We start from the raw sequence: 13448 nt of genomic DNA on the forward strand, positions 1-13448 counted from the left end.
TGTATTTTTGTAATAAACATAACAAAAATGTATACAACTCAAAATTATGCAATCATATTTGAATACATGAAAGATAGCCTAAAAAGTGGGAGATATAGTACCTTCATAAGCAGGAAACCTTAAGGAAGTTAATTATCTGTTAATTTAAATGTTTGAAATGACTCATATTACTCAGGGATAGTGCCCAGGCCCTGAGTTGAAGCCCCAAGGCCCAATCCCCCAAAAAAGGAAGTCAGGCAGGAGGGGAGGATTGTACAGTGCTGGGGTGGGGGGAGGGGAGGGAGGAGATCTTGGCATGGGGCTTGAACTCAGGGCCTGGATGCTGTCCCTGGGCTCTTCAGCTCAAGGCTAGCTCTCTACCACTTGAGCCACAGCACCACTTCCGGTTTTCTGGTGATTAACTAGAGATAAGTATCTCATGGACTTTACTGCCCAGGCTGGCTTTGGACCATGACCCTTAGAGCTCAGCCTCCTGAGTAGCTAGGATTACAGGCCTGTGCCACCAGCACCTGGCCCAGTCACTTTTTTGCTCATAGCTGGCACTAATATTTGAGCCACATCTCCACTTCTGGCTTTTTGCTGGTTTATTGAAGATAAGAGTCTCATGGACTTTCCTGCCTGGGTTAACTTGAAACCATCCTCAGATCTTAGCCTCCTGAGTAGCTAGGATTACAGGCATAAGCCACTGCTGCCCAGCTGACTGTGCAAATTTTAAAGTTGTAGTTATTTGGGCAATGTTATTTTGATCTAGTGATACAAAAAAGACATATAGAACAGAAAAATGTCTAGACATAATACATATTTAGGAAAATCTTATATATGATTATTATATTACTGGGCAGTTGGAGATATATACTCTTCAACAAATGGTGTTGGACAATTGGTAATACAAATGTAAAAGGAAGGAAGGAAAAAGGACATGAAAGGATGAAAAATGAGAAAGGGAGGAAGGAACTATTTCCCTTCAGGCCACGTGGCAGATTAAAGATCACAAACTTCCTATATAGTGCAATTAAAAATAATCCCTGGAACACATACATATGCACATGCACACACTCTTGCCTGATGGAACTGCTAGGAAAGTAAGAAAATTCCTCAGAGCTTAGTGCTGGTGGCTCACACCAGCAAAAAGATGCAAATGGTGTGGCTCAAGTGATAGAATACAGCCTTGAGTGAAAAGCTAAGGGACAGTGTGAAGCTCAGAGTTCAAGCTCCAATGCCAACAAGAGATGAGAGGTGGGGGGAGGGGGGAGAGGAGGGTCCTCACAGGTCAGAAATTTTTTTTAAAAAGCATGCATGCCAAAACTGAGCCAGTGTTTGCTAAACTGAGCCAGACCACAGTGGTAGGCGTCTATCTGCTCCTTAGGGAGAGAGGAGTTCTGTTAGGGAACAGTCTCTACCCTAAAGCTGGGTCTTCTGAGGGTGGTGCAACCCTTGGGGTTCTGTGAGAGAATGGATACTCTTGGAACTGACAGAAGCATCCGACCAAATTCCTGGGGGCAATTCAGCGTTTATTTCCCTCAGACAGGGAGAAGACTCGGTCCAGTTCCCATTGGCAGGGGTTCAGGACTAAGAGGAAGGCTCACTCTTGGATGGGAGCAACCATACTTTGGGAGCTGTGGACTTCGTTGGCTGAGTCTCAGTCATTCGTTGCTTGGGCAAACCCGTCTGGATGGGGCACCGATGACCTGAAGGAGAGGTGTCCTCCTCCAAGGGCACACAACAGCTGGGCAGCCCTTGGGTGCTGTAGTTCCACATTCTTACACCAGGAGCCAGTTTTATGTCTTCTGACAGAACCATGGGCTTCCACATCACCTGAGAGGTGGCCTCAAGGACAGGGGGTGTTATTTCGGGCTCTCCAGAACCCTGGTCTTCCTTTTCAAGAGATCTCAGGATCCGAGGAACCACTTGAGGACGGTCAGCCCACATCTTGCCCAGAAGCTGTGCTTCCCCTTCCCAGCCACTGGGCCACTGGGCCCCAGGCCATAGTTTGGGGCTGGCACTGTGGGTGACATCAGAAAGCGCCGGGTGTTTCAGGACAAAACGGAGCCCAGAGCTGGGGAATGGCAACTTTGACCCAAAGGATGGTGCTGGTAGGTCCAATTTTAAATTGGGACATCGGAATCTGGGGTCTGGGGCCAGGGGACTGACAGGAACCCTAGGTTGGAAAGGAAAGCTCACTGCCCGGGGTTCATAGAGGGTGGGGTCGGTGGGGGTTTCAGGGGGTTGGGGCTTGGCCTGGATCTGGATCCTTTTGCCCCGCCGACGCCCATGGTAGACGTCCAGGGAGTGAGGGTGCGCCTGGGAGTCGGAGACCAGGATCTCTGCTAGCGGATGCACCCAGGGGCAGGGAAGCTTGGTGGGGTTCAAGCGCTTCAAGGCTGCCTGGTAGCCCATCCTGTGGTAAGAGGCATCCGGCCCCACAAGCTGCGGCAGCTGGAAGGAGGCTGCGGGGCTGGGCTTTCTGGGGCCCTCTGCGGAGGGCGAGGGCCCTGAGGAGGCTGGGGTCGGGCAGGGTATGCTGTCGGGCCCGTACTGCAGGCGGTCCCCAGCCGTGTCCGGTGGGGGCAGGTCATAGTGGAGGTCCTCCAGCACCGTGGAGGGGCTGAGGGGTAGGCCCTTCTCGGGAGTGGCCCGGAGGGGCTGCTCCAGGTCCAGGTCGGCAGGGCCCACCTCCACCGACACGCTCTCATTCAAGGACCCGGGAGAGAAGAGATGGAAGGTCTCCAGGACGAAGGACTCCTCCAGAGTGTCCTCGGGCCCTGCCTCCAGAAGCGGCCCCGGGGTGGGCTGGAGGCCCGGGGAGGCTGTCAGCTCCGCAGAATGCTCCGAGGATTCCCGCGGCTCCTGGGAGACGCTAGGCTCATGCGGTCTTCCCAACACCTGGTCCAGATTCCCGGCATCCTGGCGACGGCGCCGGGGTGGTGAGAGGTCGGAAGGCAGAGGGAGGGAGGAAGAGGAAGGGAGGGGAAGGGACGAAGGGAGGGAGAAGCTGGGGAAAGGCTGGGGGCGCGGTGGGGGCGCTCGGGCCGGAAGGCGGCTTTGGCCGGGCTTACTTGGCCTTCCAGGGCGGACGCTTGCAGCACCGGCACGGAGCCCTGAGCCCAGGCGTCGATCGTGCACTCGAAGGTCTCCTGGTCCTCGCTCCAGGTGGGGTTCTCAGCCACGGCCGACTCGCCCTCGTCCCGGACCAGGAAGCGCCACTCGGTGATCTGCAGCATGGCCTCCTTGGCCTGGCTGATGATGAATGGAACGCACTGCGGGGCGAGGCAGGGGCTCAGCAGTGCCCGCAGGGGCGGGAGAGGCAGGAGAGGGGTCTGGAAGATCGGGATCGAGTCCCACCTGCTGGTTCAGATAGACTTTGAAGGCGGAGTCCAAGACTCTAGTTAGCAGGTCGGCCAAGATATCCCCCACCACGTCCTCGCCCTCCTCAAGGGCCGTGAGCGCGATCCACTCGGCCTCGTTGAGCCGCCCCGGCACGATCTCCACCTGCGGCACGGGCACGGTGGGCGGCCTTGCCTTCTCCGCCTTGGATCGAGTCGCCCCACGGTCTCGGGCTTGCCTCTGTGGGAACCAAACGCCGCTTTCAGGGAGGGAAAACAAGGGGAGCAGAGGGGCAGCATCGAGGGGAATGGGAAAACAAAACAAAGATAACCGTGTGACTGAGGCTTGTAGGTATTTAATCTCTTTTAACTTTCCCAACAGCCCACCAAATCCGCTTTACTAACAATGAAACTGAAGTTCAGCACGTTAGCCTTCCGTTGCTTGGGAACACACAGCCTAGGTAACAATGTTCTCATTCCATGAGTTCTCAAGAGTTCAAAGAACTTGAGTATATGCGTCAACTTAAACCTGCTGGATAGCTCCTCAGGAAGCTGAGATTTGAGGATCAGGGTTCCAAGACAGCTCATGAAAGGAAAGTCGGAAAGTCCAATTCACCCCTGAGAGTCCAGAAGTGGAGCTGTGGTTGAAGGGGTAGAGCACTAGCTAGCCTTGGGCAAAAAGGTGCCAAGGCCCTGAGGTCAAGCCGCAGTGAGTGAGCAAGCGCATGAATGCGCGTGTACACCCACACACCTGCTATAGTTCCTGGTGCTACCTAGAGTCTTCTACCTGAGTACCTATTATTTTTATTCCCATTTGATTTAATTTTCTCAGGATCATACAGCTCAAAAGTAGTGTAGCCAGAATTTGTATTTAGGCTTCTAATTCCAGAATCAGCCTTCATCCAACTTTCCAAACAAAAGCATCTGCACACTGAAATCCCCTTTGGTATAACTAAGCCAGTAAACAAAATGATCCAAAAAAGCATTTGCAGCAAATATGAAGGATGAAACAAGTATGCAAGGTGAAACAAATATATGTATTTTCAACTAATATGGAAAAAGAAATATATCCAAATATGTAGCTTAAACTCATATAAAAGAGGAAAATCATTAATGACTCCAAAGTTAAGGAAAAGATGTAATATTCCACAAAAGAGAAGTTGTAAATGAGTAACACATATTCCCTAACCCCCACAGGAAGTGCTTTAAGCAAGGAAGCCCAGTTATTCCTAGCCTGAGAGGTTATACACCCTAACCCCATGAAGAGCGCTGTAATAAATATTTTTAAATATTTAAATATATCCAGAATATATTTAAAATATATCCCAAAACACAAAAATTGAAATTTAAATTTTTTTGGTACTGGGAATCAAATTCAGGTGATGGTAAGGTTGCAGGCAATTTGATGAAATAGAGGCTTTTTTTTTGGTCAGTCGTGGGGCTTTAACTCTGGGCCTGAGTGCTCTCCCTGAGCTCTTCAGCTCAAGGCTAGTGCTTTACCACTTGAGCCACAGCACCACTTTGGGCTTTTTCTGTTTATGTGGTGCTGAGGAATCGAACCCAGGGCCTCATGCATGTGCATGCGAGGCAAGCACTCTACCACCGAGCCACCTTCCCAGCCCAATAGAAGCTATTTTAAAAACAAGGACATTCAACACTACCAAAGTTTTAGTGTGATGCCTAAACAATGAAAAGTATAGAAACAATATTTTGAAAGCCACGTGGTGGTATATATTAACACTATCAAAATAAATTTTCTTGTGTGTACTCAGGCTTGAACTCGGTCTGGGTGCTGTTCCTTAGCTTTTTACTTAAGTCTGGTATTCTACCACTTGAACTATGCCTCTACTTCTGTCCTTTTTTTGGTAGTTAATGGGAAATAAGAGTCTCACAGACTTTTCTCTCTGGGCTGGCTTCAAACTGTGATCCTCAGATCTCAACTGCCTGAGTAGCTAGGATTACAGGTGTGACTCAACCAGTGCTCAGCTTCAAAAAAAAAATTTTTTTTTGGTCAGTCGTGGGGCTTGAACTTTGGGTTTAGACACAGTTCAAGGTGAGCACTCTACCACTTGAGCTACAGCACCACTTCAAAAATATTTTTTAAGAGGCTACTCTTAGGGGAGGAACACAAGGTGAAATGCCTATGTATTTCTCATCACATAAAATACTATTTTGGGGGGGGGGGTGTCAGGTCGTGGGGCCTGAACTCTGGGCCTTGGCGCTGTCCCTCAGCTCTTCAGCTCAAGGCTAGCACTCTACCACTTGAGCCACAGCGCCACTTCCAGCTTTTTTTCTTTTTGCTTATGTGGTGCTGAGGAATCGAACCCAGGGCCTCAGGCATGCAAGGCAAGCGATCTACCACCGAGCCACCTTCCCAGCCCCACATAAAATACTATTTATCAAAATGAATTCCAGGAAATAGAAACAATAGGGTTTTTTCTTTGTTGCTGTTTCTTTTTTTGTATTGTTCATTTATCTGTCTTAGGTGGGGGGGGGGGGGTAAAAGGCAAATAAATGGGGCTGGGAAGGTGGCTCAGTGGTAGAATGCTTGCCTTGCATGCATGAGGCCCTGGGTTTGATTCCTTAGCACCACATAAGCAGAAAAAACTGAAAGTGGCGCTGTGTCTCAAGTAGTAAAGTGCTAGCCTTGAGCTGAAGAGCTGAGGGACAGTGCCCCATGACCAACAACAACAACAAAAAGGCAAATAAATGCAGCAGTTGTATTCACTCAACTCTGTATTGAAAATTAACTATATAGCTTACAGGTGGGGATGGGAAAGAAAAATAGGAGAGAGCTAGGGTAGGAGTAACATTGAACAAAAAGAAATGTGTTCCTTACCTGACTTATATACCTGTAATTCCTCTATGCATCATCTTTATAATAACAATAAAAATTAAATATATATATATATTTGTTGTTGTCGGTCATGGAGCCTGAACTCTGGGCCTGGGCACTGTCCCTCAGCTCTTCAGCTCAAGGCTAGCGCTCTACCACTTGAGCCACAGTGCCACTTCTGGCTTTTTCTGCTTATGTGGTGCTGAGGAATCAAACCCAGGGCCTCATGCATGCAAGGCAAGCACTCTACCACTGAGCCATCTTCCCAGCCCCTATAGAAAATTTTAATCTGGCTCATGTCCATAATCCAAGCTACTTTAGATGTGGAAATCAGGAAGATCCCAGTTCCAGGCTAGTCCTGGAAAAAAGTTAATAAGACCCCCTATCTCAACGAATAAACTGAGTGTGCTTATGTCACACACATGTCATCTCAGGTAAGTGGGAGAACATAAGTACAAGGATTATGTCTGTGGCTTGGCTGGACAAAAAGTGAGACCTTGTGTAAAAAATAACCTGAAAACAAAAAGGGTTAGTTTTGGCTAAAGCAGCAGAGTAGTTGCCTATCAAGTTCTAGGCAAGATCTTAAGTTCAGACATGGAAAACGCCAAAAAAAAAAAGAAGTTTCAGGGCTTGGAAGGTGGCTCAGTGGTAGAGCGCTTGCCTTGCATGCATGAGGCCCTGGGTTCGATTCCTCAGCACCACATAAGCAAAAAGAAAAAAGCCGGAAGTGGCGCTGTGGCTCAAGTGGTAGAGCGCTGGCCTTGAGCTGAAGAACTGAGGGACAGCACCCAGGCCCAGAGTTCAGGCCCCACAACCGGACTCCCCCCCCCCCAAAAAAAAAAATGTTTCTTGGGCTGCGCATGGCAGTACAGTCCCAACTTGATCTCAGAATTGGAGTCCAGCCTGGATAACACAGTGAAATATTGACTCAATAACAGACGAGGAAACAGAAAGTGAAAATAGTCAGGTGCTGGTGGCTCATACCTGTAACCCTAACTACTCAAGAGCCTGAGATCTGAGGATCACAGTTCAAATACAGCTCAGGCAGGAAAATCTATGAAACTCTTATTTCCAACTAAACACCAAAAAAGCCAGAAGTGGTAGTACAGCTTAAGTAGTAGAGCACCAGCCTTGAGCAAAAAAACTGATCCACCAGATATTGGTGGATCATGCTTTTAATCCTAGCTACTCAAGAGGCTGAAATATCAGGATCACAGTTTGAAGCCAGCCCAGGCAAGAAAGTCTATGAGACACTTACCTCCAATTAACCACCAAAAAGCCAAAGTACAGCTGTGGCTCAAGTGCTAGAGCACAAGCCTTGAGCACAAGCATTCAGGGACAGGCTCTGAATTCAAGCCTCAGGATGGGCACAAAAACCAAAAATAAACAAAAAGGGAGCTGGGAATATGGCTGAGTGGTAGAGTGCCTGCCTAGCATGCCAGAAGCCCTGGGTTCAATTCCTCAGCACCACATAAACAGAAAAAGCTGGAAGTAGCACTGTGACTCAAGCCGTAGAGTGTTAGCCTTGAGCAAAAGAAGCTCAGGGACAGTGCCCAGGTCCTGAGATCAAGCCCCAGGACTGGCTAAAAAAAAACCTCAAAAACCCTAAGAGACAGCATCCAGACCCTGAGTGTGGGACACACACACAAATGAAAACTATACTCATTCAAAGCTGCAATTTCAGTTCTATAAATACATCCAGAACATTTATGCTGACATAATTATAAAGATATATTCTTCTGCATATTCCCTATAGTGTTATTTCTAATTGAAAATAGGATGTTGAAAAAGAGAATAGATGATTAATTGTACTGTATCTACATAATACTATACAATGATCAAAGATAATATTTATAAAGAATCATCATGGCAAAGGAAAATGATCAGGATGTAATGTTGAGTGAAAGAAGCAGGACACAAAATGGTGTCCTACTTATATCAGCTATATAGACCAACACATACAAAAATTAAAACACTAAAACAAGCACGAACGTATGCTCTTCTCTAATTTTTTTTTGGGTCTGTCCTGAGGTTTGAATTCTGGGCCTGGGTGCTGTCCCTGAGCTCTTCACCTCAAGGCAAGAGCTCTACCACTTAAGCAACAGTGCCACTTCCTGTTTTCTGGTGGTTAATAGGAGATAAGAGTCCCAGGACCTGGCTAGGAAGGTGACTCAGTGGTAGAGTGCTTGCCTTGCATGCATGATGCCCTGAGTTTGATTCCTCAGCACCAGATAAGCAGAAAAAGTCAGAAATGGCGCTGTGGCTCGAGTGGTAGAGCACGAGCCTTGAGCTGAAGAGCTAAGGGACAGTGCCCAGGCCCAGAGTTCAGGCCCCATGACCAGCAAAAAATGAAAAGTTTCACGGACTTTCCTGCCCAGGCTGGCTTTGAACCGCAATCCTCAGATCTCAGCCTCCTGAGTAGCTAGGATGAGCCACCAGTACCTGGCTCTTCTCTATTTTGTAAATTCTCTACAATGAGACTGCGAACTCCTCCAAACTCACTTTAGGGAACATGATAACTTATCCTTTTGGGGTACTCCCCTTAATCCCCACAACATCTCATGGAATGTGGTTCTTTCCACAAGTATGGTCTTTCCAAACCTTTACCTACCTTCTCCTCCCACAACCTTATTGCCTCATATTTCTCTTTTTGGGGGGGGGGGTCCAGTCGTGGGGCCTGAACTCTGGGCCTGGGCGCTGTCCATCAGCTCTTCAGCTCAAGGCTAGAGCTCTACCACTTGAGCCACAGCACCACTTCTGGCTTTTTTCTTTTTTGCTTATGTGGTGCTGAGGAATCGAACCCAGGGCCTCATGCATGCAAGGCAAACGCTCCACCACTGAGCCACCTTCCCAGCCCCAGCCTCATATTTCTCTAAAATTCATTCTCCTGTCAAATCTAGTGTTCCCTACACCTCACATTGAGCTTAAAATGCCTCATTTCTCCACTCCATTCCACCAGCAGGAACAGCCCTCTCACAAGCCGAGGCCTGGTGGAAGCAAGGTAGATAGCACTAGTACAACAGTTACTTCCTTAGACTTCTACTTTCTGACAGTCTCTTATACATGTTCTGACCCAAGAGGATAGTGATTTTTTTTTTTTTTGCACAAAGGCTCTATAAATACTTTAAAACGTCTGCCTTTAAACAACTTGACTTTCAGTATAGCCTCAGAGTTGTTGCTGAATTCGTTTTTCTCCTGAAATGATCAAAACATGATTTCTCTCCCAACACCTAAACCCAAAAGCCTGATCTAGGATTTTCCAAATAGGTAAGAGAACTGTTAGATGCTGTTTCGAATTCCTTTCTTTTTCTTTCCACACCAGCTATTGACTCTCTTCTTTCAGGGCCTGAGTGTGACAACGCGTGTGGGTAAGCACAGTGCAGATGTAGACTTGGTGCCCAAGTACCACTGTGGCCTCTTTGATCATCTTGAATGCCCAGAAGGGCACGAATCTGTCCCAGTGTTTTCGACACCGACCTTACTGGCCGACCCCAGCTCCGACACACCCGTAGTTGAGCCAACGCTCACCGTGCCTTCGTGAGACATCTTCCCGGCGGTCCTCTAACACCTCCAGGTGTTTGAGTTGCCTCTCGGACCTGACGCTGCCGCCTAACGGTCGCCTCGGCAACCACGCAGCGCGTTGGGGCGCTCGCCCCGCCCACGGTTGCCCCGACAACTGCGCCGCGCGTGCGTGACGTAGAGCTACCATTCGTCCCGCCCAAAGGCCGTGCGTAGGTGCGTCGTCTCTATGGTGGCGGCGGATTCGGAGGGACCGCACGATCCTGGAGGAATCAGGCAAGGGTATCTGGGGTTGTGGGTGTAACCTCTGACCTTGGCAGGGGTCTTCAGAAAGCCGAGCCGAAGGAAGAAGGTCCTGGAGGCCTCATTTTGTCTTTTTTTTGTTGTTTTTTAAGCTCCGGCACTTGGGAGCACCGCGTCCTATGACTTCATTATTTCTCCTCTGGGATTCCCTTATGGCTCAGTGACTCAGCCCTGGGACTCTCCTCCCCGCCCCCCCGAGAGCCTCCTGCCAGCATGTGACCCATCCCCATCGCGTCCCTCGGGTCACCCCATCACACCACCGATCTGAGGATCTTACTGCCCTCCGCCGCTCCTCGCTGCCACTCTGTCCCCAGGATGTTCCGTCGGGAGCGCTCCATTCCCCTTCGAGGTTCTGCGGCCCCCCTGGTTAACAACCTCACTGTACTGCAGCTGCCAGCCCGCAACCTGACGCATTTTGGTGTAGTACATGGGCCAAACGCACAGCTTCTCAGCGCCGCCCCGGATGGTGTACCCTTGGCCCAGCGCCAACTCCTGGCTAAGGAAGGCGCAGGAGTGAGCCCTCCACTTATCACTCAGGTGTGGAGTGGGGAACGGGGTTGTTAAACTCAGCTCTACCCCTCTGTTCTTTTCACACTTCAAGAAATAGGCTTTCCCTCCCTCTCAGAATTTCCACTTAGTGTAAGGGACACGTTATGTCTCTTTACTCTGATCTTTGCCTTACTATGATCTACATCTTCCCAGGTCCACTGGTGTGTCCTCCCCTTCCGAGTATTGCTGGTACTCACTTCACATCGAGGGATACAGGTAAGAAAGGATCTTCCTGTCCTCTCTCCAGCCATCTTTTCAATTTCCTTCCCTTCAATGCCCCCAGGGCCTGCCCATTTGCCGCTAAGCACTTCCAAACTTTCTCCATGCATAGTCCATGCTTCCTATATTTTTCATCTTCATTCCTTTTATTTTCTCCAGTTTCCAAATACCATATCTAGTATTTGTCCCCTTTACTAACTGTATGACCTTGGGCAAAGCTTCTGTGTTCTCCTCTGAAAAGTAGGGATTAAAAAATAGTGCCTCCTTCCCAGAACACTTTTGTGAATTAAATGGGTTAAAGCTAATATAGATATGTGAAGTGCTCAGTACAGAACTCAGCCTAGGTCAACTGGATTATACTCCCATTCCTTCCCGCCCCCCCCCCCCAGATGTATGAATCAGATGGCTCCACTATGGTCTATTGGCATGCACTGGACTCTGGAGATGCCTCTTCAGGTATGTGCACTACCAGGTGGGGTTGGTAGAGCATATGCTGTTTTGGGGGGTAGAGGACTATTTCTGATAGTTTCTGTTTTCAAACTCAGTACAGGCTCTGTTTGCCCGAGGAATTGCTGCCAGTGGCCACTTCATCTGTGTGGGTGAGGGGGACCAAGGGCGTGGCATTAAGGGGTGTTGGGTATAGGGGTGTGATCTTCAGGCAGGAAGATGCTGAGGGCAAGAAGAAATTGTGAGGGTTGGAGGGAAGAGTGAGAGAGAAGGGGATCTGAGGCTCTGAAAAGACATGGAAGGGTTCAGAGTCAGGGAGTGACCGGATGAGTTTGTTACTAAGATTTCTGGCATAGAGGGAATGCTGATCATGGAGGCTGGAGACCCAAGAGGGTGAGGAAGTCATCAGTGAGATACTGGTTCTGGCTACAGGAACATGGTCAGGCCAGGTGCTGGTGTTTGACATCCCAGCCAAGGGTCCCAATATTGTCCTGAGTGAAGAGCTTGCTGAGCACCAGACACCAATCACAGATATTGCCACGGAACCTGCTCAGGGACAGGTGAGTGGACTTCCCTTACCTATTTTAGTGAGCCTGGTCAAGACTGGTTCACTGGAAGATCTCCAGAAAGTCATGGCACCTAAATTTCATCCATTTAGTGAGGACAGTTATACATCCTCTTCTAATACATGAAGGAAGGTAAGGGATATTGTGAGACTCTATAATATATGCAAGAACAATGATCCCATCCCGTTTCCCCTCCCTCCCCAGTGTGTGTGTGTGTGTGTGTGTGTGTGTGTGTAAACTGTGATCCCTAGACCTCAGCCTTCTGAGTAGTTAGTATCACAAGCATGAGCCACTGGTACCTGCTGAGTCCCTTTTTTTTTTTGCCAGTCCTGAGGCTTGAACTCAGGGCTGGGCAGTTCCAGAGCTTCTTTTGCTCAAGGCTAGTACTCCACCACTTGAGCCACAACACCACTTCTGGCTTTTTCTGTTTATGTAGTACGAAGAAATCAAATCCAGGACTTCATGCATGCTAGACGCACTCTACCACTAAGCCATATTCCCATCCCTGAGTCCCTGCTTCTTAAGGAACTCTGAGGAGAATTTCTGGTGGATCCAGCTTGTGAGAGATCCACATCTTGCCCCTTCACTTGAGAGACAAATATGTTATCTTTTCCCTCATGACTTGTACTCAGGACCATAGCAGGGAAGAAAGGGAAGAGCTGACTCCACTTTTCCCCTCAGGATGGTATGGCTGACATGGTAACAGCAGATGATTCAGGCTTGCTGTGTGTCTGGCGTACAGGACCTGAATTTACATTACTGACCCACATACCAGGATTTGGGTAAGCGGGCTGTGGCCTTCCTGTGGTAGCTTCTGGGTAGGGTGTTCACTTGGATCTAGCACAAACAAAGTGAATGTCACCCATGCAGGGTCCCATGTTCCTCTGTGCAGCTGTGGCAGGGGATTGTAGCAGCAGGTTATGGGAATGGACAAGTATGTCTGTATGAGGCTACCACAGGAAATCTTCATGTCCAGATCAATGCTCATGCCCGGGCCATCTCTGCCCTGGACATAGCTCCAGAGGTGGGAAAGGTCAGTCTCTTCTGTATCCCAACATACCCTTTTTCTTGGTACTGAGACACTGAGAAGAATGATACAAATTTGTCTCTACTCACTGTGCCCTTGCCCAGGATACTTGGATTGGATATTCTGGTCTATATCCATCTTGTCAAGGAATTCTGACACTCCCTTTTCCTTTTTTTTTTTCTTTTTCTTTTTAAACATAGCTACTCTCTGCAGCTGAGGACACCTTTGTTCATATCTGGAAGCTAAGCAGAAGCCCGGAGAGTGGCTCCATTGAGGTGTATATCATAGAAGGTTTAGAGTGGGGACCCAAGCATAGGACAGCAGGTCCTGACCAGCTCTCTTCTCCCTCAGGTGGAACACTGTCATGGTGAGTGTGTATCTGACACCCAAGTGTGCGGTGCTCGGTTCTGTGAGCCCTCAGGCAGCTCCTTTGCAGTGACGGGCTATGACCTTGCAGAGATCCTGAGATTCACCAGTGTGTGAGAGAAAAGTGGTCCTCCTTTTTGCCTGTGGTATTTATAAAGTATTCCTCCACACAGTGCTCGTCTGATTACTCAGTGTCATGGTCATATTTCTAAGTAGTGGGCCAAGCTCCAGGAAGGTGCGGGTGGGGCAGGACTCACCTCTTGGAGAGAGGCAACCTGCACTCAGGAACCAGA

General features: G+C 48.8%; 2 protein-coding genes across 2 annotated transcripts; one reads left to right on the top strand and one right to left on the bottom strand.

Annotated features, from left to right (window-relative positions):
* Nucleotides 1-1569: 1569 nt before the first annotated feature.
* CUNH2orf81 (chromosome unknown C2orf81 homolog) lies at nucleotides 1570-9755 on the bottom strand. Its single transcript, XM_042699724.1, has 4 exons — nucleotides 9688-9755; nucleotides 3343-3564; nucleotides 3057-3257; nucleotides 1570-2904 (listed from the first exon to the last, which is right to left on the bottom strand). The coding sequence occupies exons 1-4, from the start codon at nucleotides 9703-9705 to the stop codon at nucleotides 1570-1572; spliced, it is 1776 nt and encodes a 591-aa protein (XP_042555658.1). The 5' UTR covers nucleotides 9706-9755.
* A 122-nt stretch (nucleotides 9756-9877) lies between these two features.
* Nucleotides 9878-13330, top strand: Wdr54 (WD repeat domain 54). Its single transcript, XM_042699738.1, has 10 exons — nucleotides 9878-9960; nucleotides 10074-10518; nucleotides 10684-10746; nucleotides 11139-11205; nucleotides 11295-11348; nucleotides 11629-11756; nucleotides 12444-12544; nucleotides 12633-12795; nucleotides 12990-13064; nucleotides 13141-13330. Exons 2-10 carry the CDS (start codon nucleotides 10297-10299, stop codon nucleotides 13270-13272), a joined length of 1005 nt encoding a protein of 334 aa, XP_042555672.1. The 5' UTR covers nucleotides 9878-9960; nucleotides 10074-10296; the 3' UTR covers nucleotides 13273-13330.
* Nucleotides 13331-13448: the final 118 nt, after the last annotated feature.

This window comes from Dipodomys spectabilis, unplaced genomic scaffold (genome assembly GCF_019054845.1).
Source record: "Dipodomys spectabilis isolate Male_0828 unplaced genomic scaffold, ASM1905484v1 ptg000262l, whole genome shotgun sequence".
Classification (NCBI taxonomy): Eukaryota; Metazoa; Chordata; class Mammalia; order Rodentia; family Heteromyidae; genus Dipodomys; species Dipodomys spectabilis.